Source organism: Psittacula echo (genome assembly GCF_963264785.1).
Source record: "Psittacula echo genome assembly, chromosome: 5".
Classification (NCBI taxonomy): domain Eukaryota; kingdom Metazoa; phylum Chordata; class Aves; order Psittaciformes; family Psittacidae; genus Psittacula; species Psittacula echo.
In genome coordinates this window covers 84,427,496-84,453,609 of record NC_137739.1, presented here as the reverse complement: position 1 = coordinate 84,453,609, position 26,114 = coordinate 84,427,496, and the positions used below count along the sequence as shown (strand labels likewise).

Below are 26,114 nucleotides of genomic sequence, written 5' to 3'. Positions count from 1 at the left end.
GCCCCGGGTCACGCGCAGCGCCGCCCGCCCCGCCTCGCCGCCGGCCGGCGCGCCAGGCCCCGCCCGCAGCCCCGCCCCCGGCTCCGCCTGCTTCGGTCTGTGGCGGCCGCAGGCCGCTTCCGGTGTGTGCGGGGCTGCCGCGTCCGTGCGGGCCTGCGGGCGGCTGCCGGTCGGTTCCGGCCCGGGTGAGGTGTGATGGCGGCGGGGCGCGGCTGGGCGGGCGCCGTCCTGCTCCTCGCAGCGCTCTGCCTGCAGCCGCCGCCCGCCCGGCCCCGCGGGCTCCGCTTCGTAACGCTGGTGAGAGGGACGGGGCGCGGCGGCGGGACGGGAGGGGACGGGGCTGCCCTGCCCCGGTGCGCGGTGTGACGCGGTGCCGCCCGCAGGTGTACCGGCACGGGGACCGCTCGCCCATCAAGGCCTACCCGCGGGACCCCTTCCAGGAGGATGTGTGGCCGCAGGGCTTCGGGCAGCTCACGCAGGTGTGTGCGGGGCCGGGGCTGGGACCGGGAGCGGGTCCCGGGCTGTCGGTGACGCGCGGTGCCGTTGCAGGTGGGGATGCGGCAGCAGTGGGAGCTGGGCCGGGCCCTGCGGCAGCGCTACCGCGGCTTCCTCAGCGGGATGTACCGGCGGCAGGAGGTACCGGGGCTCGGGGGGCTGCGGGGAGCGGCTTCCCTCGGCGGGGGAACGCTGGGGCCGGGTCTTGTCTCGGTGTTTGTGTTTCCCAGCCCGTCCCCACCGCAGGCGGGAGCAGAGGGACCGAGCAGCGGCTTCACCGTGCGCAGTGGGGCTGCCGGAGCCGCCGGCTCGGGACCCAAGGGGTACACCAGGCACGCTGTGCGGTGGCCGGTGCTCCCTTCTCACTCCAGGTTGTAAGGTTATTGTGTGTGTATGTGCGTGTCACGTCAGCTGAGAAGAATGCAACCTGTGTTGGCTCTGTGGGGCGCTTCAGGTACAATCTCATGGGTGCCTGTATGCACAAGCAGTAGTTACTAACCGGGAGTGACCCTCTCATTTGTTTCCACCTATAAAGGACCGATGGTTTCAGTCCCTCAAAGCTATTAATTTTCCTCTCTTTCTCCAGGGTGTTGCCACACTTTACAGTAGCTCTTGAGACATGGGTAGGTTTCTTGTGTAAAGAGTCATGGGGCCCTTGTGGAACCATGTACTGAGCACAGGGGAAAACGTGAAACATCCACAAATGGAAGGAGATGAAAAATCCTCCCCAGATACTCCTGACGGTTGTGAGTCAATGGGAACATGAGCAAGTGTCATGATGAGAGGCTTGCCATCACGGGGTTTGGGTGGGCAGCGGGCAGGCAGACCCTGTGCCCCACTGCTGGCTCTGCATTGGCTCAGTTGTTTTATCCGAGCTCACCTGGGGGGATTGACCACACCGAGAGCCCCTCTACAACTTTCTGTCGTTGTTTCCCCCCGTTTCAGGCTCCCCGGTGCATCCCCAGCCTGCCATAGTTCAGGCTGCACCCCTTCTTTGACATTTGCTTCATCAACAAAACTTCCTGAATCGGCTCAGCCAGGATCCTTTAACATTCCTCAGCCATTCCTTTCCAAACATACTTCGCTCTTGTAAAGCTTTTGCCTACGGAATGTTTTCCTTCCCGTGTTCGAGAAGGAAAAACAAACCCAGGTGTATGCGACCAAAAGCTGTTCTGCAAACCAAGCCCAAAGCCCTGCTCCAGTTGAGCAACCTCCCTTAGAAGAAGCGTTGCCTCTGGGGGACACCCTGTGCCTGTCTGTCACCTGACTCAGCGACAGGCTGGAGCCCTGGCTGAGGGGCTGGAGGAAGCACCCAGGGCTTGGTTGGCTTTTGCAACACTTCCACCATTAGATCCTTATCTGTTAAAATATTTCCCTTCTGTTTCTCCAGAGCTGACCATGGATGGAAGCAGTCCTGGGTAGGGAGCACAGGGGCAGTGGTTTTCAAGCCATAGTTAAAAGTGGGTAGAAACCATCAGAGAAAAGGCAACTTTTTGTTTTCCTAGTGACTGTTAAGTTTTGAGGCACCCTTCACTCGAGGAATGCTCTACACAGCAAGCATACATGGTTTTCTCTCCTCATTTAACATTAAAAGGATTCCCTATCTTGACATTATGTTCCATTCTTCTGGCTTTTTATTCAGGTTGTTGCAGGTTCAACATCCTGGATTCTAGGTCATTCCTTCATGATTTCCTGTGAGTTCCTCATGTTTTCTGACTGGTTGCTCTCCGGTCTCCTCCCAAGTGTTTTCAGCACACAGATATCACTATACCAAAGTTTTGCCATTTTGACCTGCTGAGCTTCCCTGTATTTTTCTCGTTTCTCTCTTTTCTCTGACTCAGATCTCTCCCTCTGAGCTCTGGAATGAGAAAATCTTGGTCCATTAATACCAAGAGTCCACAATGATCAAATAAAATCCCAGCTCCCCCTTTTCCTCCTCTCCCATTAATCAGATCACTCTTGTCTTCATTTCACAAATGGGAAAGTGTGGAGAAGCCTTTTCTGCATCTCTCTCTTGCTCTTATAGAATCCCAGACTGATTTGTGTTGGAAGGGACCTTAAAGTTCACACAGTTCCAGCCCCCTGCCACAGGCAGGGACACCTTCCACTAGAGCAGGTTGCTCCAAGCCTCGTCCAACCTGGCCTTGAGCACTGCCAGGGATGGGGCAGCCACAGCTTCTCTGGGCACCCTGTGCCAGCGCCTCAGCACCCTCATAGTAAAGAACTTCTCTCTAATGTCTAATCTCCATCTCCCCTCTGTCAGGTTAAAGCCGTTCCCCCTTGTCCTGTCGCTGCCTGCAAATAATATCCTTGTCCTATCACTACTACTTGTAAAAAGTCCCTCTCCAGATTTTTTGTAGCCCTTTTAGGCACTGGAGCTGCTCTGAGGTCTCCCGTGAGCCTTCTCTTCTCCAGGCTGAACAACTGCAGCTCTCTCAGCCTGGCTCCAGAGCAGAAGTGCTCCAACTCTTCTTTTACTCTTCCCCGTATTCAGACTCCTCTCTACCTGTGACCCCTGCACAGCACCTGCCCATCCCACTGATCCACAACAACCCACTCCAGTGTTACACAGAAGTTGTCTGTGTGTCTGTCCTTACAGTTTTGGCCATGCTGACGCCAGCAGGCTCAGTCCCTTCAGCTCCCATTATCCTGTGGTCTGTGAGCAGCTGCAGGGCAATTGGCAACATTCCTCAGCGAGTGCATCCAAGGAGCCTGACCACTTCCACCAGCGTTACTAATGGTGCACTGTCCTGTCCTGGCAGATCTTCGTCCGCAGCACAGACTATGACCGGACGCTGATGAGCGCGGAGGCCAACCTGGCAGGAATGTATCCCCCAGAGGGAGCACAGATCTTCAACCCCAACATCTCCTGGCAGCCTATCCCTGTGCACACTGTGGCCAGGTCTGATGAAAGGGTAAGTTAGGCTCAGGGATACACACTGACTGCTCAGTGTTGTTATGCTGACTTCTCCAGAAGTCTGCTTCAGTCTTGATTCAGGTTAAATTCCTCCTGGGACCTCTTTGCAAAGGTTCTTCTGTCCTCAGATGAGAATTCAGGGGTTGTGTTCACTCAGCATGTTAGATGCAACACCCCAACAGCCTGCAGATGACCTGAGTATGCTGAAGGCAGGACTTGAGGCTGTTTAGAGATGCCTCCTGCTCATCAGGGCTTCATTACAGTTGCACTTTTGACTGCAAGTTCTGTGCTTCCGTGTTCAAGCTGCTCTTGTTGTCTCTGCCCAGCTACTGAAGTTTCCTTTGACCCCTTGTCCACGGTATGAACAGCTACAGAACAAAACCCGGCACTCAGCAGTGTACATAAATAAGACCAAAGAGAATTGGGTAAGTGATTGTTTGCATGAGATAAGGTGGTCTTAGGCTTGTAGTTAAAGTATTATCACCTGTATATAATCAGAGCTCTGGGAAGAGGGTGGGAATACCTGTGCATATAATATAGCATAAGACTTGAAAACTGAAGGCCTTTCTCTTTTCTCATACCTACAGCAATTCCTGCAGATGGTGGCAAATGAGACTGGGATCCGGGATGTGTCTCTCGAGGGTGTTTGGAGCGTGTATGACACACTGTTCTGTGAAGTAAGTTTGGCCATCACCGTACAGCCACTGGAATTTGGTGTGTGGGACTCTGGATTTGGTAGAAAATTACTTTGCAAAATCCCGTAAAATCCCCAAAACCTCTCACCATTCCCACCCTGCAGTTACAAATAATGATTTTTTCTTTCTTTTAGATTTTAGTTCTCACTCACTAAAGGCATGTGCCAAGACTTACCTGCTTGGCACTCTGTAACCTCCCACTTTGTAGCTTAGGTTATCGTGCCAGAGAAAAAGTTCCTCCTGCATAATAAATACCTCTTTTGCAAGTCACTAGAAACGACCACAGCTGAAATCTTTAGATCTCTGTGAACAAGGCTGAGCTGAGACTCTGCATGCACGTGGAGTTTTGTTGAAAGCCTGTCTTATGAAGGCTTAAGCCAAATAAAAGATCAGGTTTAGCTGTGCTGTGATAAGTGCTGAAGTAGAGGTTATGTATCCAGAAGACTTACAGTGCTCACACACAAGTTTGTGTGTAACAATAGACTTCTTTCATGTCAAACTAACTGAATGTGAAGGAAGCCATAAACCTGAGCAGTCTGTCGTGCTAATCCTGTGGAGGTGCAAGACTCCTTGGCTTGCTGGCAGTGGTACACAGTGGTATGTACTATTTTGGGGATGTGAAAGATGAATCTGCATGGAATTGCACTTTGCTATGTAAAGCAGCAGCTTGAGATGCTGCAAGCTGAGAATATTCCAGTCCAGAGCTGTGTTGCACTGTGTAAATTTGCCCTGTGATACGCAAACCCCGTCGTCTCTCCTGGAACAGTGAAACAGCTTCTGTTAGTAACAAAAATCATTTGGTCAGAGAGATCAAGAACATCAAATCTTCTTCAAGACTCAGTGAGCTCACACACTGGGTCCCAAAGGCCAGCTGACAGCCCCTGTAATCCCCAAGAACCTGCAGAATAGCTTCCCAAAATGAAACCAGGACATTGTGAAGAAGGGGAGTTTTTACCCTCAAAACTATACCCTCAGGTCTCACCTGCTTTGGGCTTCCTCCTTTTTCTAGCTCATACAAACACTGCCCTGAAGAGGAGGATTGTTTTTCTCATCTGAGCCAGTAAATTCATTCTACCATAAGAAATAGCTCAGCTTCCCAGCCATTCTCATTGTAATTTACTGAAAAACTAACTAAATACCTGAGTTTGTGATGGGAGTTTCTCCACACCACTCAGAATGGGCCCTTAAGGATATTCAGCTTCACCTTCTGGCAGTTTAATGGGATGTGGCATAGAAAATTGCTCCGTGTAATGCCAGGAAACCACAACTGCTGTTTGCCTGCCAGGATAACTAATCCTTTCTTGTAATGGGTTGGCTACAAAGCAAATTCTTCCCTTGTTTCCCAGTTCTGTGTGTTCTGGGTTGGCGTGCGGGGCTTTGTAAGTGGTGCATCCCAGTGTTAGGTCTGTAAAGCACTTGCTAACCTTCTCCAGGATCCTTCAGTGGCCCTCGGAGCCACCAGGGAAGTGGTAGACCAGAAACCTCGAGTTCATGCTCGCTGCCTTATCTTTTCTGTTGGGTTTTGTGCTTGGTTTTCTTCTTGATTGAATGTTATCTGCAGGGCAGAATCAGCCACATGTAAAGTAAATGCCCTGAGATTATTGTTATCAGTGGTACAACACGATCTGGCACTCGAGTTGTGCTTTCACAGAAGTGTAGCTCCTACATTTTACTCTTCATGCTTGTCATTAGTAATTTCTGGAACAACATTAAACTCTGCATCTATTCTCTGTACATGGCACAGCAGTGTGAGGACAGAAGCACAAATAGGAAAGGGGCGTATTTAACACAATACAGGAACCCAGTAGCAGGATGGGCAGGACTCCAGACGCCCTGACTCCCATCCTCTGATCAACCTGTGCTCCATGCTACCCGCAGATGAGTGTTGTGTTTCTCTTTCTAGCAAGTACACAAAATGGACTTGCCTCAATGGGCGACACCAGAAGTCATGACTCGACTGAAGCAACTCAAAGACTTTGGGTTTGAATTTCTGTTTGGGATCCAAGATCGGGTAGAAAAAGCTCGTCTGCAAGGCGGTGAGTGCACCAGGAGGGACCTTCATGCTGCTCTGTCTAGTTTCAGCCTCTTAGTAGCTGTTCCGTTTCCTCAGGGGTCCTGCTGGGTCACATAAGGAAAAACCTAACCAAAGCAGCAGATGTTTCAGCCCACCAGGACCTGAAACTGTTTGTCTATTCAGCGGTAAGTCAGAGCTCAGGGGCTTTTATCCGTCTCCTCCTCCTCACAGGGAACTTGGGCTTGGTGATAGTTTTAACCCGTTCTGGCTTCTCTACAGCCTGCAGTGATCAGGACATGCACCTTTGCCTCTGGCTGGGTGGGGTGTGCAGAACCTGGCATCATTCCCAACCTGCACTTTGCTCCTATTAGCTCAGGCTTGTGGATAAGCCACTGCTGTGTTTATTTGGTAGATGGGTTGATGCTACTCAGATGTTTCCACAGTGAGGCAGAGTCATTCCCGTTCCCAGCAGCTGACTGACTGGAAAGTTGAGTGTCTCCCAAATTGCTCCCTAGAGATTAATTCTTAAAGAACCATTCAGGATACACAGCCATGTTTCACTTCCTCCCCTGGCACCATCACAGATCACCACTCTAGCGGTACAGTTCCTCTCCCATCTTCCAGATGGAAGTTGCAAAGGTGACACCCCCTCAGCACTTCCCTGTCCATTACTGGTACAGACTGAGCTGCCACATCCCTAAGGGTGACTGATTTGGTTTTTTTCCCTCTTCCTCAGCATGACACTACACTTGTGGCACTGCAGATGGCTCTAGATGTCTACAACAAGATTCAACCACCATACGCCTCATGTCATTTATTTGAGCTGTACCAAGAGGATGATGGGTGAGGGCTGCAGTAAAGATGTCTGCTGTGATTTCACCTCAAGGGTTAGGTACCTTAGACCAGGCTCCACCCTAAGGGGCTGCAATCTTGCTCCTAGTGGCAGACTTAGGAGGAAAACTACCACCAGAGTAAAGGAAAGCGTGTGCACACTGAGGTTATGGGAAGGGATGACTTCAGCTGGAGAAAGAAGAACAAACCTAAACGTGGCTGTTTCGTTTTCAGTAACTACTCTGTGGAGATGTTTTACCGGAATGAGAGTGGGAAGGAACCTTTTCCACTGACAATCCCTGGCTGTCAGCATAAATGCCCACTGCAAAGATTCTTGGAACTCACGGATCCTGTTATTCCCCGGGACTGGGAGCGAGAATGCCAGGTAGCAACCATCATGCACGACACAGGTGAGCCCAGACTGGATCCGAGCGTGGCAGAAGGGGGAAACTTGGCTGATCCCATGTTGACCACTTGTTTTCTCCCTTGCAGAACTGTTCGTGGGTCTGGCTGTCTGTGGATCCATTCTCCTTCTCCTCATAATCCTCCTCTTGACTGTACTCTTTCGCATACAGTCCCAACACCCTGGCTACAGGCATGTTTCCAATGAGGGAGAAGAACAGGCCTGACAGTTGCTTCAACTCCTTCCTAAGCAGTAGGAGGGAGCAGAGTTGCCCCTAAGGATGATTGGGCACCTTCAGTTACTGAGCATTCTTTTGCTTTGGCCTTTGCTTCCCAGAATGAAGCAGGACTTGATTTTTGGATTCTTGCTAATGGCAGCTTCCCAGAGAGGGAGAACTGAGCTGCTCTAACGGAAATGACACTTTAGTTCTGCAGCCAGTGTACTGTGTGGTGCCCGCAGTCCTCTGGAGTTTACCTAGCCTGGGATTCCCAACATGGCCGGTGGGAGCTGGGCGAGCCACTCACCATGACTGTGGCAGAGGGGCCTCCAGGAGGTGCTGCATGCAGTGCAGTCAGGAGCTGAGTGTCTTCTTCAGGGTCAACCTCCTCTGAGTGCTTTTCCCTCAAGCCACGGGCTGGTGACGATGGTGGGAAGGCAGGGCTCAGAGCGGAGCAGCAATGCACCAAGACTCATCTACTGGCCATGCAGAGGGAGCTGCTGCAGATGATGGCAGACGGTCAAAACTGTTTCTTGAAGTAGCTGCCAAGTAATTGCTACTGGCAACTGGTCTTTCTTTCCCTCCTCACATTGTAGCTCAAGAGAGGACTGGCCTGGAATCAGGACAAGACTGGCAGTAGTTTCTAGGATTCAGCTCAGAGTAGGTTACATATGATCCAAAGAAGCTCTAAGTGCTTCATCAAAGAGATGAATTCCTGTGGCCACAGCAAATTCACACCCAATTTCTTGTGCAACACTGACTCTAGAAAGGAAAATCCCCATAGATTAGAAACTTGGGCCCTGTGTAAAGATTCAAACTTTGAATTTCACTTACCACCTCTGAGCTTCAGGTACGTACTGCAGCAATAGCCAGTTCCACAGGCAGTCCAGATTTCAGCTATGAGCTGAAGGAATATACTTTACCAGCAGAATGGTTTTATGCTGGAATTAAAGAGATGTAGCAGAGCTGTACCTAAGACTAGATTAAATGCCAGGGTCTGTAGTTTTCCTTCCTACCTTTCCCACTGGATGGACAACAAACAGAAACCCCCCACCTTCACTTGCCCCAGGGTTTGGCACTTTGTCCAAAGCGTGGTTCTGTTTCTGGGCTGGCCTCTGTACGCAGTGCAGCTGCTGCAGGAGCTTCATGCCAAGAACTCACCACCTGCCCTGGAGCTCTTGGCAGGAAAGGAGAGACTGCGGCAGGCACCAGGAGCACAGGCTCTTCACTTGGTGATGCTGCACATTCGCTTCCCACTTTTACTTCCCTTTCTGGTGCACTTCCCTTCCCCTCTTGGCAGCTGAAGCCTGCTCATAGATTACAGATGTTTCCTTTCTTCCCCTATTGGAGTACCATGGGAGCTTCTCCCTCCACCATAACTAGGATCTCCTAGCATGGGAACACTAAATCAGCAGAAGCAGCTTGCCGTTCTCAGCATCTTCCTCACCTTTCTGTCCTCTGAAAATATAATCTAGGTCTTCTGCAGAGCAAGACAGTCATGAAGAAAAAGCTACTGCCCGTGAGAATACGCACAAGAAAGAGGTAATAGAAAGTGCATTGAAGAGGCCCAGACCTGTTTTTTAAAGTCAGCAAATTTTGCACACAGAGGAAAGGTTTCTATGATGATTTAAACACTTTGACTGTGAATGATTTTCTGTAATTGTTCCGATACATTTCATGATTAAAATCAAATTTGCACCTAACTACTACTCACCTCTAAGAGCTCACAGGGCACCAGCATGCTCAGTGTTGGAAAACAGGCAGCACTAACTGCAGTGCACCCCATCCCAAAGTCACTCCCTGAACTACAGTCACCCTTACAGCAGAGAATTCAGACAAACTACTTTTGACTGCAGCTAGATCTGATAACACAACCCATCCAACGTGGAATGGTCTGTTGCGGACACAGTACTATGATACTTCCACGACTGTTCTAGGTCTCTCTTTGCTCCTGCAGAAGGGTCCAGCTCCTGCCCCTATATACAGCAGTTCAGCAGGATGCTCAAAGCAGCCACTCTGTATTGAGGAACTTTAGTACAAAACTTTATTAATATCAATACTGCGAAACTATAAAAGTGAACACAGAGAATGTGAGCAGGCCTGGAGCCCATCCCAGCCCCAACCCCTGGGACAGCAGCAGGGCCCCAGGCAGCCTTGTAAACAAACTAGAAAAAGCAAAACCTTTCAGTTTAACAGCAGTCTTGAGATTTGGCTCTGAGCAGGGATGTTTCAAAGACGTTCCTCACATCTGCTTTACATCACCTTTAGCCACTGCTCTGAAGCACAGAGGCATGGCTGCAAAAATCTCCCATTAATGGCAAGGAAAAGCCTAGAGCTCTGAACAAGAACTACAGCATCATACTGCCCTTGCATCCCATGAAGTGGATAGAGAGCTCTGGCAGCATCATGTTCTTAATGGTCTAGTTTTAACAGCTGCAAGCACAGAATAGGCTAAGCCTGAGGTCTTGATACACATTCTCCAAGCTTGCATACAACAGAGTCTGATGTTCCCCGAGGTACCCATTGCCTCACCCCGTGAACATTCCACCTTTCAGGATGTTAATCTTGTTAGCAAAGGGTTTCTCAGCACAGTTTGACTAGAACAGGCTGGGGACCCTGTCAGGAGCTGCTCCGCAGCAGACTGCAGGAGGTGGTAACCTCTGACAAGTGATGACAAGCAGATGTGGCAGGCTGGAAGCAGTCACTTCATCAGGATGTGAGAACACCTCTGAAGTTTTCCTAATGCCTCAGAAAGTGGGTGGTAACTCCCCGTGGAGGAGGCCTGAGTACTGACACAACTGTCTAGAAAAGGAAGCAACGAGAATGAGGGAAGCAAGATCAGACCCAGGGAGGAAGGACAAAGTAGAAGTCTAATGCCCTGCACAGCTTATACTGCCCACTGCCAACACTGAACTTGTATCCTGTGATCCAGAAACGACCAAAATACTAAATCAGTTCTCCAGATCCTTCCCTTTTAACTTCCTTCCCTGGGATTTTGTGATTTAGAACCGTTGCTTTTTGTTGCCATCTCCTCCAGCTCCCAATACAAGGTTAGCTTTGAGTTTCTTTGTCCCGGGTTTTGCCTGCCTCTGCCCTCCACATCTGGACAAACTCCAGCTTCCAATCCCCTGTTCTGTCATGGCTTTCAAAAGATGTTCTTGCTTCTTGGCCACCATCTCCTCCCGGCTCCAGATCAGAATATTAAAGCCTGAGAGGAAAAATTAAACACTGTGCATCAGAAACTCTGCACTGAATAGAATACCTTAGGCTATTTAAATGCCATTTTAAATGCCAGAATCCAAAATGCTTTGTCTGTTCTAGTGCCCCAGGTTCTCTTTACTTACCCATGCCAGAAGCCAGCGTGTCTCCCATAGGATTAAATTTATTGAGCTGAAAATGGAAACACAGAGTCTGTAAGAGCATCACTGCTTATATAACACGGTCATAAGAGCACCACAGCTTATAGAACAGCAACAAACCACACGGAAAACCCAGTGTTCGCTAAAGAGTATCACAAAAACCCCACAGATGACCATGGACCAGCCCTGCTCGAGTCAGCAGCTTTAGCTGGCAGCCCCACGAGAGCATGAGTCTGTCACAAGTAAAGAGGATATTCCTGTTGTTCTAGACCCTAACCCGTGTCCCTCTGCTGTGGCTGAATACACAGCAACCCTTTTACCTGCAGTGCTCAACTCACCGAGATGATGCCAGAAGCGTTTGGGTCATAGAGCTGACAAACCATCTCCCCAGTGTTTCCATCAAATACATCAACAGTTCGTAGCTCATTCACTGTGTATCCCGGGAATTTGGGGTCTGGGTAGCGACCTGCCACGATGAGGTCGTAGCGAGGATGCCACGTTGCCTGGTCACAGAGCAGAGCAATGGGGGATTAGGAGAAAGGGACAGAGATTGTACTGAAACACACCAGATAACTGGGAGAAGGAACAACAGTTTCTACATCCCACCCACAGCTTGAGGAATGTGAGTATCCTCACAACAGCGCTCTGCTGGGAGTTGCAGAAGTGTGAACAGCCACCCACCAGTGCAGTATCCTGACCAGAAATCAGACCATTTCTGATTTATAGCCATCCATTAATACAAGTGTGATACTCTTCTCAGGCTGCAGTGGCTTAACTCACCTTAATAGGTGTGAGGTGCTGAAACTGCCGATGTGGATGTGGGATCAGATGCTGTGGCTTGGTCCAGTCTGAAGACGAGTAAACCCTGATTTCACTGTGCTGGTCTGTGCTTAAGAGCTTGGCACCATCTGTTGGGCTGAAGTAAGCTAGGGGAAGGGAACAGGAAGGCAAACACAAGATCACAGTGCTGTGACTGACAACAAACACAGAAGTCACATTTCTCTGGTTGGAGACCCATTGCTATTTCTTGAATAGGGATGTGAATATGGCCATGTGTCCCAACAGACTTTTTTTGTCTCAAACTCAAAGCTCTTACAAACAGTAAGCTGCAACTTACAACACAGGGTTACAGAGGAAGAACAATTATTCCCATTTTAGAATGGCAGAAAGAGACACTGCAAAGAAAGGAACTTACTCAAATGGAAATTTAGTGGGAAAACTGCAAACGGACACCTGCAGTTCAGACTTCACTGAACTGATAAAACTGCATGCAAGAAACAAGAAGTCTGAGTCCCAAGCTCTGCTTTTGTCAAAGGAACTGTCCCAGTAAATTGAGTTTTCTGATCTCAGCCACTGCTGATGCTTCCATACTGTCACCCAGGACACATACCTCTTAAAGCACAGTGCCACAGGTCTGTATGGCAAGTCTGACCGTGCTGCAGCTGCCTCACCCACCTCCCTGCCTCCAACCACACATTCCCAGTGCCTTCCTTGCTTCCAGCTACTGCACCACTGTGGATCTGAGTGAAAGCTACACTGCCACAACAATACATGCTGAGCTGAACGGACTCTGCACACATCCATGCAATGAAATTCTTCACTCACCTGCATTGACAGGTTTCTCATGAGGAAGCAGATGAAGAACACTCATTTTGTTTTTGATGTTTCTGAGGTCCCAGATTTTGACTGTCTGATCCACAGATGCTGTGGCCAGCAACCACTCACATCGGGAGTTAAACTCCACGTGAGTCACTTTCTTCTTGTGCAGTTTCAGCTTCCAAATCTGCAGCAAAGGAAACAAGAAGGTCACACAGAAAAAAAGTAACCACGGTCTGGAGTAAGGAAATGGAACAATTCTACTAGTGCAGAGTAAAGAGGTCTCACATTTAGAGAGTAACAAAACTCATAAAATACACCTAGAGTTTATCCACTGGGAAAAAGAAAGGAGAAGAATGACTTTGGGAACTATTTAATTCTAGGAGAACTCTGATCCACTGATTTATTACAGCTCCAAGAAAGGAAAACGCAATCCCTGGTTCATGGAGGGAAGTATTAGTGCCACTGTGTAAAGCAAGGTCACATCTGGCAGTTCTTTACACAGTGCCAGTCATCCACCTCCAGAAAGATTAAATCAAACTGGAGCAGGTACCGAAAATCCACTACCAAGGTAATAATAAGAGGCAAGGGCCTGCTTTGTGGGAGAAGACCAAAAGAGCTTGCTTTATCTCCGTAAGAACGGTAAAAGGAGATATAATTGCCTTCTAGAAATACAGCAGCAAAGAAACATGAGAGTAGGAAAACTATTTTAATTAACAAGAACAAATGGATATAAACTGGACATGATCAAACTTGTATCTGAAGCTGGAAGATTTATTTCTAATCAAAAGCCCACCTTCCCTACAATAACAGGTATCCCTCAAGTGCAGAAAAGACTGTCACATTCTTTGAGGAGAAAAAAGGAGAGGAAACAACTAAACTTGAATTAGCACAAATCATTTGGAGCACTCCTGACTCTGCCCACTAATGTACACAGCTGCCTCTGTACACAGCTGCCTCTAGCCACTGCTCAGTCGGTGGCAAACCCTTACAGATGTTACCTGCCCCCACAGGTAGGAGAAAGGGTAACACAGCCTTTGAAAGCCTCCAACACGTCTCTGTCCTAGTTCAGCCTTCAAATCTGCCTGTGCCTGCCCTCTCGTGTCTGATGGCAGCAGCGCACTTTCTGTCCCAACATTGGCTGAATTCCCGCTGCGTACCCGCTCCAAGGTCACAGAAGGGTATACACATCAAAGTAGTATCTCCTAAACGACTCCCATCAGTGCACCAAGTTTCTGGACGTGAAGGTTGTTGGCAGAGGGTGCTTGCATCATCAGGATACCCCTCAATTACTCTGGCCAGTGGCAGTTACTTTTAAGGAAGGTGCAGCACACAACACAGTCCCTGTTTGGGAGCTGTTACCATTACACTCAACAGTGTGAAAATGTCTAGCGAATGGCAGAAGTGGAGGACTTCTCACCACCTAGACAATGAGTGGACTCATTTCCTGAGCTGCAAGAGACTTGCTCCTCTTTCCAGGGTCCCTGTAGTGTAGGAAAGCACATGAGCCAGGAAGATTCCCATAGAGGAGATGCTGCATGGAGCCATACAAACCTCTTCACCAGAAGTGCTGAGCAGGACCACGTTGCCCACATTATCACCGGTCACCACCGCACGGCAGCTTGCAGAAACATCAACGCTGCAGTACCAGCAACTAGGGGGAAAGACACAACATCAGTGCTGCCTCCCACCGGCAAGGGAAGGCAGCGGAGCTCTGGTTCACATCTCGTCCCTGACAAGGTAGACTGCAACAGACCATAACTGCCATCTCCTGCCTGGTGGTGTGGGCCTGACTATCAGCAATGCTTTCTGTTGGTCACTGAATATGAAGTAACTGCGTTTGTGAAGTGTTCATCAGATGGAGTGTGACACATTTGGGCAGTGGAACATAACATGGAGGCTGATGAGCCACTTGGTGCCTGCACGTGGACACACCTTAGGAAAGATCAGAACACCCTTGTGACATTGACAAACACAGAAACAGCTTTAAAATGACATTTTCCACAAACACTGAAGCAGCAGTAAAGAAAAGACAAAAGCTTTGGACTGGCAAGTTGCACATCAAACTGTCTCCACTTCATGCTCCAGGACACAAAACTGAATAGAGCCTTATCTGATAAAGACAGAGGTCTTAAGCCCAGCTCTGCTGAGAGGGGAAGGGCAGCAAGAATAAAGCTGGGGTCCTTCAGGAACTTGTTGGGAAACCTTCACTTGCAAAGATAAATCATTCTAGAATACAAGGTCATGAAAAATAGCATGGTGAACCTGGAGCGTCCAGAAGGGCAGCAGGGTAAACTCAATAACCTGAAACTCCAACTGTGCAGGGAGGTTTTGTGGCTTTCCTACACTACCTGAGCTGCTATGGACAAAACAGAACACTGATGGCAATGAAAAGGAAGTTTCCTGCTCTTCTCACCTCGCACTTTATGAAGTGAAATGCTGTCAGCATCTGCAAGCCAGGAGATGGCGTCACCAGAAAGCAATACCAGAAGATGCAGGCAGCACGCTCAGCCCCTGTGAAAGCAGATCTGCCCTGTGGCTGCCTTGCTTCTCACCCACCCAGCAGTGTGGAGCCGGTCTCCAAGTCCTCTCACGGGGCCAATTCATATCAAAGAGTCTCCTACCACTGGCAAAGATGAAGATGTTACAGAGCACAAGCAGCAGCACAGCATTAACCCCAAGGAACAGAGAGTCAGCCTCGTGGTGCTCCCTTCTCACCAAACATTATGGTGCTCATGGCCACAGTCCGGGGCACGGGAGATCACCTGCACCGCTCTGCCCTCAAGGTCCTGCAGGCTTAGGGTGCCATCCCCTGATGCCACAAAAAGCTTCGCTGCCTCATAAGGACTGAACTTGATGTCTCCAAGAGAATCTCCTGGCCCCTTCTGGAATACACACAAAGCCAAGAGGCACCAAGGTTAGAGCGGAAGATGAAATCTTAATACAACACACCTCCTGGGACACGCTGCCGTTTCCCTGGGTATAATGCACAGATTTCTGATGGGGCACGGATATAAAAACTCCTTCTTTCTAAAGCTTCCAACCTAAGCACATACATTCCAAGCCTATAAATTCAACCCCACCACTTTGGGCTGCAAAGCTTATCATTTTTTCTGCTATGGGGTAGGACTAATCTGCAGTGAACCCACCTGGCTCAGACCACGCTTAGGAGATCATAAGCAAAACCAGCACCATTCCATTCAGAAACCACATAAAAACCTCATGACAGCTCTGCACTAAGCTTTTCTTGCAGAGACTTCATTCACCAGTTCCCTACAGGCTGCTTCCAGCGCTGTATCTGGTCTTTCTCAAGGTACCAGCAGGCAGGATGAGAGTGGTGCAGGGAGATATCCTACTGATAACCTTATGTTCTGTGATATGTTATATTGTTACTGTTATGTTGTTTTGTTATGTTGTTTTCCCCAAATCTGTCTACTGAGGAAACATGGAAACCATACACAAAGACAGAAAAGAAGGATGCTATCTGGGAGTCCCCAAATTCTTTGATACTCAAGAGCACTCCATCTGCTGCTCACAATAAAGTCTCATTGTTAATACTAGATTTAGTAAAGCCAATGAAGATACAAAAGAGGCTTGCCTGTCCTCACAGCAGCAGCAGGCCATGCCCTTCCAAATGCAGGCATCATTGCTGTGACAGGCATCCCGCTGGGATACAAGATCCTCGTGTCCCAGGACCCAGTCTATCCCTCCCTGCTCACCTGGCCAGTCATCCCAGCACTAGTTCTTCAGCCCTATTACAAGGCTCCATCTGGAAGAGCTAATTTGGAAACCAACCATGGAAGTTGCCACCCAGAGAGAATCAGGTGGGGAAAAGTAGACGAGGCTAACCCGAATTCCCTCACTTACCTTTAAGCACTGAACTGAAGTAACTAACTGAAGAGCTCAGGCTTCCTTACGAGTCCACAGAAAGAGCAACAGTCTGGCAGGGTGATTCTAAGCACAGGCAGACAGAGTTGCCTCTAGTGACTCATCTCCTGTTTCCATTCATTACTGAAGGAGCCCAGACTCTTAATTTTGGTATATTAGAAAAGCACCAAAAGTGAGGTGGCATGAATTGGAGTGATCCTGATGACACGCACTGCTTGAAGTCAGTGGCATTTGTGGAGAAGCACTGAGGGGACTATAAATTGTCTTGTAAAAGCCATCTGACAACAAGCAGCAGTGCTAACAGGTGAGGAAGTTAGAAGGTCCCCAGGGCCATGGGAGGCTTAAGAACAGACAGCTGAAGAAATCCATTGGCACCCCCTCACTCTCCCATTTACAACAGGAAGTAAGCAGCACCAGAGTCCCTCCCCTTCATGAAGTAAGGCTCTCTCCTGCCCACCACCCCATTTCAGGGAAAAATAAAAAGGGAGAGTGAGTCTCCTTGGAAGAGAGAGGATCCCTGGAATTCAGAGGATAAAGGACAGGTATGTGTAGAAAAGGAAGCCCACGTATTAGAGACAAACATCTCTCTCTTTCTCTCTGTCTCTGTAGCGCTCCTGCCAGCAGGACACAGAGGCCCAAAGCGTTCTGAATTTCTTACTCCCAGTCCTCGGTGCTGGTGAAGACCCGGACAGTATTGCCATTAAAATCCTGCAGGGCGGTAGTGCCGGCAACTGACGAAGTGTACAGCTGACTAGGGTTAAAAGGGTTAAACTTCATTCCTGTGATGGCCCCTCCAGCTCCCATCTACAAGGAAGGGGATGAACAAAAGAAAAATCCACTGAGTGATGGGCAAGCAGAACAGTGTGTTCTGTAAGTCTGCATTCACTGCTATGTCCTTAACAGCAACAGTGAAACACACCACAGCCCTTCAACGAGGCAGACACAACTATGCCTTCCCACACGATGGCTGTCACAGACAGCTGCCCTCTTGGGAGGACAAAACTGCAACTCCTTCAGTCCCCAGGCTATGCATTCCCTGGCTGGCACCACACTATTTACAAAAAGAGAAAGATGGCTCTGGAATTTCTGGAGGACAGACCTCCTCCCGGTGCATAGCCTTTAGAAAGGAGATAAAAGTTAGAGAGTCTTTGAGCCCCTGTCAGAACAGGAATGGCTGAATATAGCAATGAGGGGGCATGCCAGCTACATAAACCATTCATTCTACCTTCGTTTCTCACTTTACATAAAGGGGATTGGTTTCTCCCCACTCAAAGGTGTTTCCTCATATGACACAGAATAAAAGGTGAGCAGAGAAAGATCAAGACTAAACCAGACAGACCCTCTCTGCCTACTTGCTTCTGGCATCCCTTTAAGGTAACTGTTTTGCCAGTTGCTGTATTAGTTTTCCACTGCACACACACCAAGTACTGCTTCATTATCAACTTAATCAACATGCCTCAGTTCTCCCCAGTGCTAGAACAGCCTGGAACTTAGGAACAGACATGCTGTTGCCCCTCAGTCCTGCCCTACAGCTGGTTACTCAGCAACCCAAGACCCTCATGTGCTTCCCACAACAGACCTCAGTTTTGATATGCAGTATTTGGGGGTACTCCAGTTTTCCTCCCTCCCACCCATTCCATGCACTCAGAGGCTTACCCCTTTTATGAAGCAGGTTTTAGTAAGTACTTCATAGTCCCAAAGGATGATGTCTCCACCTTTGGAACCAACAGCTACAGTACTAGGGTGTGTTGGATGCCATTCCAGGCATGTCACTCTCCTGTCAAAGGGACTTGCTGTTCGAAAGAGGCGGTATGAGGCAAGAGAGCGCAGAAAGGGCAGCTGCAGACACTGGGAAAAGAGAAAGAGAATTATTACTTTTGCAGGGATCCCCAAGAGTCTCTGAAGGAGGAGTGCTAACAGTTTCTGCCATCAGTGTTAGTACACTAACACAAAACTCTAAGCCTCTCTGTAGAACAAAGAGAACATGCTGTCCCCAAAGAAACAGCCTGTGACCACGCAAGTCCACATCAGCCACGGCACTCACAGAGCAAGAGAGAACTGAGAGTTATCACACTTCAAATGAAGTCCTTGTGGGCTGACCTAAAAAAAGCAGGATAAATAACAAGGGAGAAGACCATGCCTCCATACCAGTAAAAGTCACTTAATGACTGTCTTCAATGAGCATCCCAGAACATGTCATCCAGAGATACAATATTATGGTCCTCCACCCAAAATGCCTGCAGCTCAACTGTACAGCATAACAGTGAACAGAACACTTGAAATAAGAAATGAGAAACCATGACACCACTATATTGTTATTCAGCTGCAGAAGAGGTTCTGCTTGGATGAGCTTGGTGATTTCTTTATCATTTGAATGCTTAAAAAAGATAAATCATCTGGACAATAGAGCTAGCCCAGGTGCTTCCCAGCTATGGATGTTACAGAAAAAAGCTGATTTTCAAATGAAAGAAGGAGTATGGCTCTGAGAAACAGTAAAACAATATGGACTTGATGGAATGTCTGTGAAGATCAAAAATCATACTGAACCCGATTAGCAAAGTAGAGTGAATACAAAACTAGTATGATGAAACAGTTGGATGAGTGTGCAAAAGTAGCACTGTGAAATAACTCAGATGGTAGAGTGGGTAAGTTTAAATATGTGTCATAGTTTAATCCCAGCTGGTAACTAAGCACCATACAGCAGCTCACTCGCTGCCCCCTTCAGCAGGATGGGGAGGAGAACTAGGAAACAGGTAAAACCCATGGGGTGAGATAAGAACAGTTCAATAATAAGGTACAATATAATATTAACAACAAAAAGAGAAATAACAAAAAGAGAGATCAGAAAACGAGCAGCGATGCACAATACAACTGCTGACCACCCGCCGACGAATACCCAGCCTGTCCCTGAGCAGCGATCAGTCTCTTCCAGCCAACTCCCCTGGGTTTATATCCTAAGCATGTTCTATGGTATGGAATATTTGTTAATTCAGACCAGCCATCCTGGCTGTGCTCCCTCCTGGTTTCTTGTGCCCCTCCCCACTGGCACAGCATGAGAGACTGAAAAGTCCTTGACTTAGGGTAAGCACTACTTAGCGACAACTAAACCATCGGTGTGTTATCAGCATTATTCTCAGACTAAAGCCAAAACACAGCACTGCACCAGCTACTAGGAAGAAAACTAACTCTATCCCAGACTAAACCAGGACAATATGATTCAAGGAAACACAGAATTAACAGAGGATAAAATGTAGAGTGACAGGGCTGGGTCAATCAAAAGGGAAAGCCATCTCAGCTCTTGCATTATACAGGATTAAGAAACATAAGGGTGTGCCAGATTTGGAGCCACAAACTGTATGTGAGGAACTTTAAAGTTTCCCTGCTTGTGTTGATCATGGTTTTATGTAGGGAGCTGAAATGTTGTATTGGGTTTGTGTGGCAAAGTTTTGGTAGCAGAGGGAGCTACGGGGTGGCTTCTGTAAGATGCTGCTAGAAACTTCCCTCACGTTTGACAGATGCCAGCCAGCTCCAAGATGGCTTCAGGCACTGGAGCAGAATGTTCCCTGTAGCCTGTGGTGAGGCAGGCTGTGCCCCTGCAGCCCATGAAGGTCCATGGTGGAACAGATTCCACCTGCAGCCCATGGAGGACCTCACACTGGAGCAGGGGGATGCCCAACGGAAGCTGTGACCCCATGGGAAGCCCATGCTGGAGCAGGCTGCTGGCAGGACCCTTGGCTCCATGGAGAAAGGAGACCACACTGGAGCAGTTCATGAAGAACCGCAGCCCATAGGAAGGACTCATGTTCATGGAAGACTGTCTCCTGTGTGAGGAACCCCATGATGGAGCAGGGGAAGAGTGTGAGGAGTTCTCCCCCTGACGAGGAAGGAGCAGTAGAGACAGTGAGTGATGAACTGACCACAGCCCCCATTCCCTGTACCCCTGCAGGGCAGGAGGTAGAGAATTCAGGAGTAAAGTTAAGCCTGGAAAGAAAGGAGAGGTTGGAGGAAGGTGTTTTCAAGATTTGGTTTTATTTCTCATAACCCTACTCTGATTTGATTGGTAATAAATTAAGCTGTTTTCCCCAAGTTGAGTCTGTTTTGCCCATGATGGTAACTGCTGAGTGATCTCCCCCAGTCCTTATCTCAACCCACACAAGCCTTTCATTGTATTTTCTCTCCCTTGTCCAGTTCAGGAGTGGCCACCTAGCCTCCGGCCAAAATCAACCCACTGCACATATCCAAGAGGTCATGAAGGAGAAGTTCCTCACCTGTCTGAGCTGTGCCCGAATGGAGCCTCCCAGCATGTTCTGGTACACATAATGAACAATGCTGCACTGCCGCTCCACCTGATGTAAAAGAACTCTGTTGTTTCTCATCAAGGATCCGCCTCTACTCCAACCTGCCAGAAAGGAAAAGAGTAAAAGTTACTGAGAGCAGCCCGTGATGCTCATTGACTAAATAACATGGGAAGACATCTGCATTTGCTGCTACATCCATCAAAAGTTTCAGTCACAGAAGTCTCTACATGATTCTTACAAGTACAAGATGCAGCAGCCTCTGCAGGTATAGAGTCCCACAGCCTGCCAGAGATTTGTGCGTGCTTCCTCTTGTTAAACCTTCCTTCAAAACACAGTGAAGTTATCCAAAGCCCTAACGACTTGGAAATGTGTCATGGGAGGTGGTTAAGTCCCTGGGTAGAGCAAAGGGAAGGTCAGACATGTGACCAGCAGAAAACCTGAAAATAACCCAAGCACAGCAACATGACTTCCCACACTGTTCCTGAAACCTCCTTGTCAATCAGAATGTTCGATCTGCTTGTGCTGTAGCCTGTCAGTGCAGAGTTTTGGGTTTGATAACAGACCTGCTGACTCCTCACTGCCTGAAAACCTTTCTGTTTGGAGTGATTTTTGCTGAGAGTACATCATGCTTCTGCATTTTGTTCATGCTCCAAGTTTTTTTATCTTCAGGGACTTTAACATAAACCCTGGATCTGTTTAGTCTCGTGTCTGTGATCTAATCACCCCCACGGCAATGATTCGTAACACCCCAGGGATCTGGCTGATAAATGCATTGCTTAAGAAATAAAACTGTTATTTTCATTTAGGGGTATTTATTTAAAACAAAACCATAGGGACCATTCTATATTAGAACCTAAATGAAACCTTTAACGCAACACTGGAGCCTAGAAATGAACAGGTATGAAGCTAAACTTCTCTGTTCACATGCCAACATAGCGCCAACACTTGTCGAAACAGATGCAGAAGTATTTATATTCTAATTCCTTTTTTTCTTTCCCACAGAAGAATTAGCATCCACAGAAATTGATGTATTTTTTTCCAAATTCCTTTATACAAGGCAGTACCTCCAGTAATCTCCTAAACAAACATTGGAATTAAAGGTTCTATCTGATAAAAACAAGGAGGCTCAGGGGGGACCTTATAATTCACTTACAACTACCTGAAAGGATGTTGAAGTGAGGTGGGGGTTGGTCTCTTCTCTCAAATAACAAGTGATAGGAGAAGAGGAAACAGCCGTAAGTTATGCCAGGGGAGGTTTAGGTTGGATATTAGGAAAAAACTCAGCACTGAAACAGCAGTCAAGCACTGGAACAGGCTGCCCAAGGCAGTGGTTGAGTCACCATCCGTGAAGGAATTAAAAGACATGCAGATGTGCAATTAGGGACATGGTTTAGTGGTAGACTTGGCCAGGTTAACGGACTCCATGCTAGGTTAACTGGACTCAATGAGCTTACATGTCTTTTCCAACCTAAACGATTCTATGATTCTACAAAAATAGTCCTTACTGAGCTGAAGCCTACATAATGTCTTCATAATGCAAAGCATTAACCCTTCCAGTACCTTAGAACTTAATCACCTCTCCTCCTAAAGGAATAAAACGCACATGAGAAGTGATTAGTGGAAACTGCGTCCAGCCTAATCTGAACATAGAGGTAGGAAATATTCCTACTTACTGCAGCACAAGTTAGAATATGCAAAGAAACACCAGTTTAGGCTGCATGCTGTAAGATACCAACCTTATGACTATGGAACCGCATGAACACAATGGGAGCAAAAGCAATGTATTACCAAGATTAGTCTGTCCTATGATAAAGCAGACATCTGGTAATTCAGGAATTACATAAAATCTAACGACCCTTAAATGAACTGTGACAGAATCTTCAGGCTTCTACCAAAGGGTAGAGAGTCTCAAAAATGAAACATGCATCCATGCACACGCATACATACCCACTAGATAGGTAACTGGAGGATGTACTACCCCAGTATATGTCTATGTATCACTTTGATATATAACCCCACCTGAACACTCATGCCTGAACATGCTTCTTGGCATTCTCCCTCTTCAACTAGTCAATGCCTGTCATTTAGGGTAAATCTGGTTGGGAGAAACAGGATCTGAGGAAATGTTACCAATTTTCTCTGGTGGTTTGGATGTTTTTCTCACAAACAACTTCTTTGCTTGTGGCTCATTCCCTAGTTCCTTGTAGTCCTGTTTCCTCTTCCCAGCTGATTTTGCCTCTTCCGGCCAACATTCATGTGCCTTCTCCTGCTTCTTGTCCTTTGCTTGGTTCACTGGAGCCATTCTGTCTGACCACTAAAAGCAAACAAAGCATGGAAGGTAGGACTGTGACATGCTTAAATAGAGAACAGAGAGGAAAACTGGAATGAAACTACCCCAGTGGTCTGAAAGTAGTGATTATACCTGCATCCTCTTTCCTCAGCATGACACTAGCTTTTTGTTGTGCTCTGCTGGAGAGGGGAACAGGTTCAATAAACTCTTCTTTGTTCACATATGAAAATGAACGCATCCTAAAGCATCAGAATGTGTTTTGACAGATGTGCTTCCACCGAACTTTTAAGCTTGAAACCCACAGATCTGCATAAAGTACATCTGTGAAACCACATAATACCCTAACTGTTTCTGTAGTAGCTCACACTGAGCTCTTTAGATTCAGCTAAGGAAAAGGTCAGAGCTTTTATGACGATGGCCAGGGCTGACTTGTCTTCCATCAAACACCCTCAGAAGGTACCTCCTATTTATCACCACCATTTCCTGACAGCCACCACCTTGGACTGGGCTCCTACACCGGCTGGCAACCACCCCTGAACTGCTCTTCTGACTCGTGTCCTGTTGTGACAACCAAAAACCCACCAAGCCCCTGAGGAGAGGTGCGGGGCTCCCACAGCCCTCTCGGAGCTGGGACCCCCAGAAGATCCTCCGCCAAGCCCGCCGGGCAGCCAAACTTCGTGATGATTCGTGAATGGCTGCCCCGGCTGTCCGCCCCTGTTAAATACAGCTCCAGCTTCCCCTCACAGCGCCCGCCCCGCGCCTCCGGCCTCCCCGGCCCCGCCGAGCCGCCCCTCAGGGCCCGGCTCCCCCGCGGCCTGTGCGGGAACGGCCACCCCCCTCTCACCTGCGCTGCGGCGGCCTCCGCTCCTCCGGCGAGGCCGAGCACGGCAGGCGACAGCCGGCCCCTCCCCCGCGGTTTCATAACCGGGGCGGGAAGGGAGGGCAGCGGCCCCGCGGGAAGGGTTCCCCCGCCCCTGGACAGCGGCGCCGAGCCCGCGGGCCCCGCCGGCGCGGGCCGCACACTCCGGTCATGGCGGCCCCGCACGGCACCCGCCGACCCTCCGCTGCTGAGGGGCAGCGGCCTCGGCAGGGGGAGGGCCACGGGAGCCGGGCCTGCGGTGCCTGCCCCAGCCCGTGCCTCCCCCCCACCACCGCCGTTACCCTTGCCGGCCTCTCCGCCGCGTTTGTGGCCTGGTCCAGAACACACTGGCAGAGGCCGGGGGCTGTGCTTTGCAGCTTGTCGTTTGTGTATACTTTATTAGCTTCCAGAGCACCAAACTGGCACATTAACCACAGTAATTAACATAACTGATACCGTATCCCGGGCTGCATCAAGAGGAGCGTGACCAGCAGGTCGAAGGAGGTGATCCTCCCCCTCTCCTCTGCTCTTGTGAGACCTCACTTGGAGCATTGTGTGCAGTTCTGGTGTCCTCAACATAAAAAGGACATGGAACTGTTGGAACAAGTCCAGAGGAGGCCACGAGGATGATCAGGGGACTGGAGCACCTCCTGTATGGAGACAGGCTGAGAAAGTTGGGGCTGTTCAGCCTGGAGAAGAGAAGGCTGCGTGGAGACCTCAGAGCAGCCTTCCAGTATCTGAAGGGGGCCTACAAGGATGCTGGGGATGGACTCTTTACTAGGGACTGTAGTGACAGGACAAGGGGTAATGGGTTCAGACTTAAACAGGAGAGATTTAGGTTAGATATAAGGAAAAAGTTCTTCCCTGTGAGGGTGCTGAGGCACTGGCACAGGGTGCCCAGAAAAGCTGTGGCTGCCCCATCCCTGGCAGTGTTCAAGGCCAGGTTGGACAGGGCTTAGAACAACCTGCTCTAGTGGATGATCTTTAAGGATGAACTAGATGATCTTTAAGGTCCTTTCCAACCCAAACCATTCTGTGATCAGAAGTGCATCAACCAAACAGCAACCAAAAACCGATCCTATTTCAAAACAAATTCCACAAGAAGATGCAGCTGGTGTTGGAACTCCACACACAATAAAAGTGCACTTTACAGACAGAGAAAAAAGTCACAGCACGATCAGCTCAGAACCTACCTGATCCTACATGATGAAGCAGACAAGAACGGGGAAGGAGGAGCCCTGCCAGTGCAGCTGGAGGTACTGGCACTTCCCCTTCACCTGTGAAGGAGGCTGCTGTCTGTTGGCCATGCTACCAGAGGAACTGTATCTGTGGAGCAGTGGGGTTCTGTGAGTCATGCACACAGCTGGCTATGAACACTGGTCTTAAAATATCTGTACATAACCACTCCTTGAATTGCGGGGCTTTAGAGTTTGGGTGTTGGGGTTTTTGCACTATAAATATAGTTCCCTATGCCTTTTCTCACATATTAGGAAATGCATAGGAAAACTATTGAGAAAAACAGAGACTAAGACTATGCTTTTATCCTGAACTGTAACAAGGTTGTATTAGTTGTTGCCACCCTAAGAATGAGCATCAGAATGACATACACGAAAATGATAACCACTGACAGGCAACACAGTCATTTTTGAACATATATGCCAACCCCATTATCAAATCTTATAGTCCTGTCAAGCACTTGCGTAATACACAACATTCTCCTTAGAACCGTACCCGTTAGCAAAAGGAATAAGTGGAAGTAGTACTTCCCTCCGTCCTCCGAAGCCTCAAAGGCTTGATTTCGGAACAATTTTCTCCAAGATAACCACCAACCATTGGAATAATTTCCCAAGGGAATGGGTGGATTCCCCAACATTGGACACCTATAAGATTCAGCCAGACAAGGTGCTGGACCATCCGATATAAGTCATGCTTTGCCTAGATAGGTTGGACCAAATGATCCTTGAGGTCCCTTCCTGCCCGATATTCTATGATTCTGTGATTTCCAAGAAAGGAAACTACTACAGAAAAAGATTGTTCTTATTTTGACAGTGATCAACAGTTTCATCTGCAGAACTCATCAACTTTGGAGACAGAACCTGTGGAATTCATCAAGAATCATCAATAAAATTGAATAAATCTGAGTATCTTTTGGGTTTCATATGCTTTAAAAGGTTACAAATTTCAAAATTCGGAACTGAAAAGAGCGAAGATTTAGATTAGACATTAGGAATAAATTCCTCCCTGTGAGGGTG

At 48.4% G+C, this 26,114-nt stretch overlaps 2 protein-coding genes across 2 annotated transcripts; one reads left to right on the top strand and one right to left on the bottom strand.

The window, feature by feature from the left end:
- The first annotated feature begins 113 nt into the window (after positions 1-113).
- ACP2 (acid phosphatase 2, lysosomal) lies at positions 114-10,535 on the top strand. The gene is made up of 11 exons (XM_080617701.1): positions 114-297; positions 384-479; positions 550-636; positions 3,258-3,410; positions 3,739-3,837; positions 4,000-4,089; positions 6,011-6,143; positions 6,218-6,306; positions 6,858-6,964; positions 7,187-7,362; positions 7,445-10,535. The coding sequence occupies exons 1-11, from the start codon at positions 196-198 to the stop codon at positions 7,579-7,581; spliced, it is 1,269 nt and encodes a 422-aa protein (XP_080473827.1). The 5' UTR covers positions 114-195; the 3' UTR covers positions 7,582-10,535.
- Positions 10,536-10,546: 11 nt separating this feature from the next.
- DDB2 (damage specific DNA binding protein 2) lies at positions 10,547-23,925 on the bottom strand (the record flags this gene model as incomplete). The annotated part of the gene is given in 12 exon segments (XM_080617698.1): positions 10,547-10,616; positions 10,618-10,780; positions 10,917-10,962; positions 11,270-11,434; positions 11,712-11,857; positions 12,537-12,714; positions 14,082-14,181; positions 17,074-17,219; positions 18,072-18,263; positions 20,684-20,814; positions 22,844-23,027; positions 23,848-23,925. Coding segments are annotated over 12 exon segments (1,599 nt in total).
- Between the last annotated feature and the right edge of the window lie 2,189 nt (positions 23,926-26,114).